Below are 11,119 nucleotides of genomic sequence, written 5' to 3'. Positions count from 1 at the left end.
GGCAGACACAAATATAATGCCACTCTCAGGCTTAGCAAGGTACCAGCTACAGCTAACCAGCAGAAGTCTTGAGCTCAGCTACAAGCTCTGGAACTTAAGCTTCCATGATTGGACTGCATGTTGTATACCTGAATCCCAAGAGGATAAACAGCACAGCGCTTTCTATGGGAAGACAACTCTGAAAACGCAGGCAAAGGAGATGGAAGAATGGTGGCCTGACGAATCGCAACAGAACTTTGTGGAGAACTACTTACTCCAGTCAAAAAGATTTCTTACCACAGAACTTTTCTTCTAGTGTAGCTAAGGTCAGAAAACAGGTATGCACTGATTTTTGATACCTGCAGTGCTACAAAAAGTTTTGTCAACTACCCTTGAATTTAAGCACATTAATTTACTTAAGCCCTTATGTGAAACTTAAAGGATCTGAATGCACTTCCAGAAGAGCAAGAAAAGGAAATACCAAAATTTCTATCTGTTACAGCCTTATACACCAGAACACACAATTATTCATCTAAAAGATGACTCCCTGAAATCAAGAAGACGTTTTCACATGACCAGATAGTGAAAAAAAAAAAAAAAAAAAAAAAAAAATCACTTTTAGTTTAGATGTAGGACATATTATATTACATTTATGTAAAAAATAAAGGACAATAGTACATAAATCTCACTCTGAACAAATCAGGAACAGCATCGACAAATATATATGTGAACTCACCTACAGTGGAAAATAGTATTTTTCTCTGTGCCAAACTTCTAGTTAGATACTTTGACTTAAAAAAAAATCAAGAATTAAAAGTATTCCCTTTTATTGTAATAATGAACCTTAAATTATTTTGTTGTTCCTGAGGAATTGCATAACTCATATGCTTAAACGTCCAAAACCGTGAAAGACTGAGAAGCACAAAAATGAACAAAAGAAGTTTGTTCTGCTTTCATTTTGTCTTAAAACATATTCCAATAACTTAATTCACTCTGAACATCTGATTTCAAAACGCTAAAGCATTTGTATTCATAACAAAGCCCAGGAAAGAACGAAAATTTTGTTAAGTACTTTGTGTCAGAATGTGAGCTAAGAAACTTTACAAATAGAAATCTCAGTACCCTCCTAAAGAAAGTAGAAATATCAAAGAAAACAGTAGTTTCTTTGATGTAAATTCCTGCTTTATATTAAAGGATAAACTATGTTAAAAAACCCAGACACCTTACTTTTACAGTACGCAGCCCAGCACTATTTTTAAAAGAAGTAATGTGGCCAAACCAATTTAAAAAAGAAGTTAACTGACACAATGAGGTTTCGTTATTCTTCAGGAACAGCAGGCTTCAAACAAAAAGGCTGTGTCCCAGTGAAGAACAAAGATGTAGTATGTCATTATAAATAATTATTTCTAAGCTTGTATGACTTCACTGAGCCTAAATAAAATGCAGACTTCTAAAATCACTTCCATTTAAGCTGTATATTTGGAAGGAAACTAAGACTTTTTTGTGTAGCATGACTTTCGTCTGTTCTATTAAGAATGCTTTTTTTATAAACTTGAAAGTAGGGATATTTGAGTAATGATCACTGTTCTTCAGAACATGAGCATTCAGACTTTTAACAACTGCAATTTTTTTGCAGGAATTCTTATCAGTGGCTATTAAATACAGTCCCTGATACATCCTGACGTTTTTTTTCTGAGAAAAATTATCCTGTTGACGTCCACAAAAATACAGAACACTACGTTAACAATGTCTAATAAAACACATTCTCTCAAAACTTTCAAAGAAACTTCAAAAAATCTTGTTAGTGGAAGATAAAAGCGAGATGAACCCCTCAGGTTAAGTCAAAGAGATCAAGTCAAGGAAAACCCCTTCCAATTATCATTACATGCCAGACTATGAAATTTAATTCTTTACCTGAAGGGAGACTCTTAACCATGATTTATAGAAGACTCTGGATTTCTTAAAAATAATAATAATAATAGAAAGCCTTTGTACTGTCATCAACCATAAACTAGCACCTGTATCTCACATTCCTTTTTTCTTTCTGTTAATTGTACTTCATAGAATATTTTGGAAGAGGTCAGGGTGTAATTTGGAATACTGGTTTGGTACCGACACTGTACGCAACTTTCAGATTTGACTTTGTTTTCAACAATTTCTTTGTCCTTCCACAATGTTTTGAATAAAGAAATAATCCTTGAAACCTGAATTCTGCTTCACAGCAAGCCTTTTCAATAACTTTAAGTTTTTCCTCCAAAAAGCTTAGTCCACTAGCTTAGTGACTGGTAACTTAAATGGAGTTTTTGCACCTACATTAGTTGATTTAATGGAAGGTATGCCTTCCCTTGCTTATAAACAGATAGTTATAGAAAGTTTTCCTTCTCTATGAGCACTTTGGTTGAAAGATCTGCTGGTTTTTTTAAAATCTTGCATTATTTTTCCACTTTAACTTCCAATTTGAACAGAATGACAGTTTTCTCACATACTGCACAAAGGGTCTGGGCTATTTTTCCACATGGTATTTCCAACAGACAAGCCCCTTTTGTAAAACTAAAAATAATCTAACAAAAAACAGCCATAAACAAGTTTGTTTACAATTAGCTTGCAAACCTCAACATTAGTTGAAGCTTTCAGCAACTTTAGAAACATCCAGAGTCATGTTTAGGTACCTTGGTGCTGTCTCTACCCCTCTGTATAAAACAAAGTGCTGCCCACTCTCCTCTGAAGCCAGCAGCCTACGTACAGCCCCAACAAGAAAGGAGATGAGTTATTCCTAATTTCTGCTCAGCTGCTCACTCCAAGATCCAAAACACCTTCAGCTGCTGTGGTGGCTTCTCCTTCCTACACAGCAAGAAACAGTCTTATTTTGGCATTGATTTGCTCATCTCCAAGGCCCGTTTTATTTATTTCTGCAGTCGCAAAGTGACAGACCAGCACAGAGTGCAATACCCTGCAAGCACATCCCAGTTGCAAATTTAAGAAAATCTTTTGACATTTTGGCAAAAATCCAGTGATTTATAGCCAGCGAAGTTAGTCCAGTCTGGTAAGCACCAAAGGTTAGGGAAACAGGAGTCAACACCAAATACACCAAGTTCACCACTGATGGTTCTCAAGAACAGTTCTGTGCCTCCATCAAAAGTGGCTTAAGCACAGTCACTCCCATCTTCAAGGCAAACAGGTGACCTCAAAAGGTCTCTTCCAGCATTATTTTCTTCTTATGACCTGGAAGAAGTCAGAAAGGCTACTACATCTTTGCAAGATCAGGGCCTTGAGAATTATTCGTAACTGCAGCTACACTTACTAAGTAATGGGATTTAATTAATACTATGGTACTTGCCTGCACTAAAATCCAACAGTATTATTTTTATAATATACATATTAGACATCTTCTTACTTGTTAGAGGCTGAAGCATGTTCTAGCATTCACTGTTTTATTACCCTTAGCCTGCCAAAATTCTTGAGGTTCTACTAATTACTCTGTCTTCTTTTAAGTTATTACTACTATGAATTTCAGACATTTGTCTCCAGTTTCTCTTAAATGTACATTTATACTGACATCTATTTTCTCTGCCACCTAAACTATAGCTACAAAAACATTACACTGCTGTAAACGTGGGTATAAAGCCAGGGAGGCTACTTAATATAATTAAAAAAAAAAAAAAAACAACCCCACGAATTAAACTATCCTGTTACCATCAATAGGAGACTTACCCTTTTGAAGTAGGATTACGTTTCCAGGGAAAAGACTTGGTGAAGGCCCACAGAAACAAAACTACTGTGACTAGCTTTACAGAAAGAGAAACATACTCTGAATTAAGTCTGGAGCTCCTCCTGCTGTTCAGTTTACAAAACAGCAGAAATGGTCAATAACTGCAGAAGCAAAGAGTGACAATAAAAGCTATCTGATATGACACCAACTGGCATTCAAGTCCAATAGTCCAAACGCACGTGAATACCTCGCATTCTTCAGAAGTAAATAACCAGTTCTTAAAAGCAATTATGAGGAATCTGATTAAGAATTTGTTTCCTTAATCCCACTCTAATACAGAACAAACTTGTATTTAGAATATAAAATACATTAATACATTTTTAAAAATACAACATACAAATATAAACCAGACACATTAAAAATAGGTCATGAGTTTCAGTGTCATCTGAGACAAACTGATGTAGCTGGTCAAAATCTGGAGAACTAAAAAGTAAGTAAAAGATCACATCAGGATCACATTGTCTAATGTTTGCTCACAAAATTTCTGTTTGCAAATATGGTCGTATAGATCAAAATAGGAAACAGTAAATCTTTTTCAACAGACATGGACACTGTCTCATCTAATATTTCTTGCACCCCTTAGTGGTGCATGTGCAATATACATGCTTAAGCCATGTGCTTAAGAAACATTGCTAAGTTACCTAATCAAGAACTAAACTCCCGTCATCTCTTGCTTTATGCCTAGGTTTGTAAAGACGATCTGCATCTTATGTACCTGACAATATCTTGAAAACCACGGTTCTGTACATCAGCTGGAGCCACAGTGACAAGAGTAGTCCAAAAGAAATACCCAAAAGCATACATTAGCTCCCCTTTCAAAACAACTAAGCAGAAAAAAAAAGACATTCCTAACAATACAGAAATCCACCACGCAAACTACTACTGAGTCTCAAAACACGACAGACAAAAACATAAGCAACGCACTGGGCACAGCACTATTACAAATATGACCATGGCATTTCTGTTAAAGACAGAAGTAAATTTCGAAGTAAATTTCAAAATAAATTTCTTCTTAAAAAGCAAAACCTTGAAGAACAAAATAATTAATCTACTAACCAAAGAATACTAAGAATGGGAGAAATGCATGACAGGTAAAGATATTTTGTTTGAAAACATATTTTGTCATTCCATGATGCAAAAACGCAAAATGAAGTATCACACAATAAGTAAAAATTATTTATTTCTCTTATAAATAACATTAAACACAACACGATTAAAACCCAAACAAACAGAAAGTATAAATTATTTTCCAAAAAAACCAAACAAAGGAATACAACATCACTCTTCCTTAGAGACATAATTTAATACTACAATTGTCTCAGTTATGTCTCAGCAATAGCGAATAGCCAAAAGTCAAACTCCCGCCAACACGAAGATACAGTTCCCACCTTCCAGTTACAAAAGCGTGGAACTGAACGCACCATAGCATCCAAGGGGAATTCAAGAAAGGATGCAGTCAAACAGAGGTAAGTACAAATACAAGATAAAGGATGGTGGATTCACATTTACATAGATAGTAAGTGGCAAACAGAACATGCTTAGGGCACAGACATGACAAGGTATATTCCTGTCCTCTGGTTGTTGTATGAATACTCTCTGACTCCTGCCTAGTTTCAGTCACAGAGCACAGCCACTTATAACTCTGTGGTGTAGAAGTGAGTTTTACTTTTCAGGGCTGACTACCCGTTACCCAGTACCCTGTCAATTACCTGCAATATGGGCACAATGAATGTCAAGCATTGTTAACACACTGCCAGATCAAAAACTTTTCCCAAATACAGATCACTGTACAAGAAACAGTGCAGTGAAAGACCTAAGCCCTTGGTGTTCAGCAAAACACCACTGCACATCACAGAGAGGAAAATTACTTTTCCTTCCCTGTCTTGTAAATGCTTGTACACCTGCCAGAAAAAAATACTCCTGCCCAACCTGGAGGGAGAAAAAGCTATGTAATCATAGCTTCAGGAGATTCTTCACACTGATCCAGCTGCCAGACTTGGGGCCTAAACAAATACAAAGCAGCAAAGATACACGGCCAATGTCTTGGTCTGGTTTATCTGCAGCTCTCCCTTCATAAAGCTACCATGCAATTCTTAAATAAACCTTACTGGGTCTTTTACAAAGCCCCACAAGGAAAGGTTTTTCTTCTCAGTGCCAAAATGAGCAGAATAATCTATCTGTGATCATCAGCAATTCAATTACAATATGGTTACCCTCATTAAATGATCTAAGAAGGACAATAAGACAGTATCAGAAGACACTCCTCCAGGAGGAGAAAGAAACAATCACAGAGCCTTCTGCACCTAATACTCTAACCCTTATGGGACACACTAATTCTGAAAACAGGGAAAGCAGACACTATAGGAAATGTAAAAAATAAATAGGATACCTAGACAAGAAACTTCGTCAACATTTGACAGTAATGTTAAGCACTATGCTGTTTTGAAGACACTACACAGGCAAGGTAAAGATGTTTAAGCTACAAGATGGTATCTTGAATGAGTATGAGTGCTCTTCCACAGACTGCTATTCACCACTGCTAAGATGGGATCTGGAGATAGATGGGCCTTGACTTTGCTCCAGTATAACCACTACTTCATTCCCACTTTCACAGAAGCGTGTCTGCTACCTGTCCAGTTTAAAACAAAAACAGCCATTCCTAGGCCATGCCACAACCAAGCAATGCACAGATATAGTGCGGAGAGCTGTGTGCTCTGGCATCTGCTACCGGGAGCAGACACATTAGCTGGACATCTGTCCCTCTCACTCCCCTGCACAGCAAGTTCTGCACAGTGAGGACATGAACGCTGCTCCACGTACACAGCTCAGTTCCCATCTGAGCGTGCTGTAGCTTAACACAAGGCCAATATTAGAGCTGCTGCTCATAAAACTCCTGCCTCAGTAACAAAGCACAAAAAAGCAACAGAACAGCCAGGCCAATCACTGGCAATCCTTCCATGCCATGTCTGTACTATCACGGCTTTCTGATCCAGGGTAAACTACTACTTTAATGAGCTACATCCAGCCTAAGTTTGTTTAAAAAAACAAAAACCGACAAATCTGCAGTGAAGGAACGTTTTTCCTCTCCCTCTTGTGAGAGATTCACAACTCTAAATTAACTTTTCCAACACAAACCTAAAAGGTCAGCACTGACGATCTAATACAGGCAACATGCAGGGCTCAGGTCTTTCAGAGCTGGCATCTCATTATGTGCAAAGGTCTTGCGCGCTATTTAAGTCTCTGTAGAGGATTTATTTCCCAGTCTTCGCAGGAGAGATAAGAATGAATTCTATCCACAAACAGTGAAAATCTACTCAAGAAGTTGCTGTTCCAAGTCTGTAGAAGGGGATGATTGGTGCATGTTCAGTAAGAAGTACAATACAGTTAAATATGAAGAAGAGTTGGACTGTATTCAGTGATCAAAAATTTATTTTTAAACACTAATGCAGCTCAGCTAAGACCTAAAAGCAAAATAAGAACAAGGATTTTCTAGCTGTTCTGAAACCATTTCATTCTCTTACATCTTCAAAGAGGGACAATACTTCCCCATAAAACAACAAAAGAACCAAAAACTTCTACAGGCGCTCCAGCAGTAACTAAGAAATGTTACAAACTTCCCCACCAGACACTTTTTCATACTGAAGTACATCTTCAAAGCAGGAAATCCTGTTTACATTGAGGACTTTCTTTACCCTTATTGCAAGGAATGAAATAAAGACACTCATTTACATTACAATCATGAACATAAGGAGCTTACCGCTCAGCACGGAGAATGCCACTGTAGTAAGTGTGATCCCACGGCATCAGCTTCTGAAAGAGAAATCCAGGTTATAATCACAATAATGGACAACAAGTGAATCAAAACTATAAGTTTTGTTTCCTTTGAATATTTTTGCAGTTTCAACTAGTCACTGAACTTTAAAACATAATGGGAAACATTCAGTGCTAAAAAGTCATCAGAAATAGCGTCATATATTGTAATTTGAAACCTTTTTCTTCAGCATTTGCTTGAAGATGGTAGTTCTTATTTGAATATATAATGGGACTTCATACCAGATTTCAAGAAATACACTGAATTCAAATAAAAAGATAAACCTAGTCATGTACAGAATTAGGATAAATACAATACAGTATGCAAACTGGACATGCATCTAAACTGAAGTAGAGCCTCTATTTTTCAAATGAGTCAATTAATTCAAAACAAAGTAATATTCACTTTCACCACTTTATGTTTTGGTTATCTCAGTATCAGTTTCTATAAACCAACAGCTATCTCGCACTCAATGCTGGGTTTTAACACAAATAGCAGCTAAGCAATCAAAAAGCATTTGAAGCCAGAAGACAGAAAGTTTCTTTCTAATTATGTTAGAAACTCCATGCTGTAAACTAAAAGAGAGTTAATTTTTCTTGTAGAATGAGGTTAGCTTATACCATATGTAAAAAAAGAAACAAACCAGAAAACTAGACATGAAAATTTAACTTACTGAATTCTGGGGATTGAGCTTCATTTTCAATTTTGTCATCATTTCAAAATCTTTTAGAGTTCTGAAAAATATTTTTATGATTAAAGTGTTAATGAAAGATTTCTGAGCAATGGAATACAGTGTACAACAATACTGCATCCTAACAAAATGCCCATCATCAGAGATTGATAATACTCTATAAAACGTCAGTCCCATACACTATGGTAAAAAAACTTCTCCATCCTGCTTCTGTCATTCAGGTACCTTCATATCAAGTCACTCTTACTCTGGTACTCTGTACACTTCCAAAGCATTTTCTTTCTTACAATACACCCCATTTATGCACAGTGATGAAACTGTTTTGTGTTCTTGGAGGCAAGAAGGACAAACAGGGGAATTTGCTTATAGAGGTAAAATATATGTAATTGTGTGTATGGAGAGAAGACCAGGAGAGGTGTTCTTCAACACTTTAACTTGGTCTTCTTGTTTGCTGTTGGCTGCATTTCTAGGCACATCACTTCTTGTATTCATTCCTGGGTGTTCTCTGATCATACACACAGAATTTATTGTAAGCCAATAGCTCTCCTCAAAACTCTCAGAAGTCTTGCTTTTTGTTTCATCAGAGCATATAAGCAGCTGTCCTGGTTTCAGCTGAGATGGTGTTAACTTTCTTCATCGTAGCTACTTTGAGGCTAACGTTTTGGATTCATGCTGAGAAGAAAGCTGATAACACACTGATGTTTATAGTTGCTGTAACAACTGTCAAGGACTTTTCAGCTTCTCTGCTGTGCCAGTGTCTGCAGGTGCAGAAGAAGCTGGGAGGGAGCACAGCCCCAATTACTAGTCCAGGATTCAACCTTAGGTTTAGGATTGAGACCCAAATTGGCCAAAAGTCTATTCCATATCACGCACGTCATGCCCAGTATATAGATGAGGCTCTGTCGAGAAGCTCTCTCTCTCTTTCCAGGTCAGCTCTCTTGCTCCAGGTCATCTCCTTTGCTCCAGGTTGTCTCCCTCTGGGTCACCCCTCTCTCAGGGTCATCTCGGTCTCTCGGATACTCGGGCTCTGATCTCTGTTCCAGGATTGCAGTTTCGGGACTCTCCCTGATCTGGGATTGTTAGCCAGGAATGGGCTGAGCCTTGGTCACCACGTGGTGAGCAGTATCACTGTGTATCACTCATTTGTATATATTACTATTATTATAGTCATTATTATTTCCAATTGTATTTTAGTTATTAAATTGTTCTTATCTCAACCCATGAGTCTCTTTTCCCTTTACACTTGTGGCGTTTTGCTGCCAGCCAGGGTAAAACTACAACAGCAGCACTGACTGACTTTTTAGTATGTAAGTCCCTCTACTCATGAAATAAAGAGTATAGTTAGAAAAATAACTTTGTGAAAAAGACATACCTTTTAGATAACTGGTCAGAAAGCTTCTCCAGAAACTGTGTTACAGTCTCTACAAGTAAAATGGGGAAAAAAAATTAAGAAAGTGATTTCTTCCCTTAAAAGATGTTAAGTTTACAACAAAACATTCCAAACAAAACAAGCACCCTTAGCCAATCAAGTTCCTTTTAGAACAACAAACTATTCTGTTGACCACTATGCCATAATTTCGAGAGAACTTAGTACCACATTTACTTTGGCACATGCTAGGATAATGGCAACTTTGTAGTCTAAGAAGTAAGGGTTGTTTCTGAACAAAAATGCTGGTTCCTACTTGGTGAGTATTGCCATTTATAGAAAGCACGAGCACTGCATACAGCAAAAGGTAACTGCAATAAGATACCCCACTGGAATAAATATGTGTAAACTTAGCAAAAGAAACTAACAACATCTGACCTCATACCCAACACAGTGCACTGATTTCTCAGTATATCCTTCCACACATGCCTTATACCTGGATTTTTGGCCATTGTTCCCTGAAGAGCCCTGTGGGCAAAGGTGTCATACCCAACCAGCTGTGCCAAACTGTTTCGGCTAGCAAGCAATTCTTCTAAACATCTCAACTGCTCAGCATTTGGGTAAAGAAAAATCTTGTAAGCAGCTTCTCGCACCTAATACAAAAAAAAAAAGGTCACATTACTAATGTGCAATTTTTAAGGGAAACAATTGAAGATCTGGTATTACAACTGTATTTCACTGATACTGTTGGGAAAAAGTCTAAAGCCTTTTAAAAGTAGTAATTACGACTGCCTGGCAATTCCTGCTCCCTTATGCATTAAACATGGAATGAGGAAATGCAATGAGACAACCTAACAGATCAAAATTGCCAAAAGGGGTCCTGTTCTCTGCTCCTGTCAACAGTCTCCTCTCTGCTCACTGCCTCCTTTCTTCTGCCAACATCTGTGCTTCTCAGACCACTCTGTGGGCTGTCTTAACTCACTAAAACTTCTGAAAATAAACCCAAAATAAAGACAAAATTGTTCTCTGCATGTCAGTTAAGATGGCTTATGGAAGGATCCAATAAGAACCAGAGACAAGGTCAGGGGAGAAAAGAGATGGGAACAGAAAAGCCTTATTTCTTTTGAAGTAGCAAGCTATTAGTCTGCCCATCAGCCCAGACAATCAAGTCTTTCTCCTATTTCTAGTCTGGGTTTTTTTATAACTCTCAAAAAAATTGACGTGGAGCCTCAGAAAACTTGGTAAAATGCTTTTTATGTTTCACACACCAATTGAAGATAATCTTTATTTTGTACATATGAAATAGACTTAAGAAATCCAGCAACAACTAATGCCTGTCTTCATTTGAAACAAGCTTCTCTCTTGGATCATATATTCAACAAGAATGCAGGTCCTGGGTTTATAAAAAATATGACTATAATAATTCACAAGTCATTTTGTACCTATTCCATTTCACCAGGTTTTCATTTTAAGAAAAGCAAATAAAGTGAGATGTTTCCCCTT

At 37.2% G+C, this 11,119-nt stretch overlaps 1 protein-coding gene across 1 annotated transcript in view; it reads right to left on the bottom strand.

Annotated features, from left to right (window-relative positions):
- Positions 1–7,501: 7,501 nt before the first annotated feature.
- Positions 7,502–11,119, bottom strand: part of LOC104462117 (mitochondrial intermediate peptidase-like) — a gene marked incomplete at its 5' end in the record, with an annotated part of 16,295 nt that continues 12,677 nt past the window's right edge. Inside the window, 4 exons of the mRNA XM_010073949.1 lie at positions 7,502–7,558; positions 8,233–8,293; positions 9,623–9,671; positions 10,113–10,269. Coding sequence (XP_010072251.1) covers positions 7,502–7,558; positions 8,233–8,293; positions 9,623–9,671; positions 10,113–10,269 — 324 coding nt within the window. The remainder of the gene's footprint in view (positions 7,559–8,232; positions 8,294–9,622; positions 9,672–10,112; positions 10,270–11,119) is intronic.

This window comes from Pterocles gutturalis, unplaced genomic scaffold, assembly GCF_000699245.1.
Source record: "Pterocles gutturalis isolate BGI_N339 unplaced genomic scaffold, ASM69924v1 scaffold49572, whole genome shotgun sequence".
In the NCBI taxonomy this organism is placed as follows: domain Eukaryota; kingdom Metazoa; phylum Chordata; class Aves; order Pterocliformes; family Pteroclidae; genus Pterocles; species Pterocles gutturalis.
This window is presented reverse-complemented; position numbering and strand designations above follow the sequence as displayed.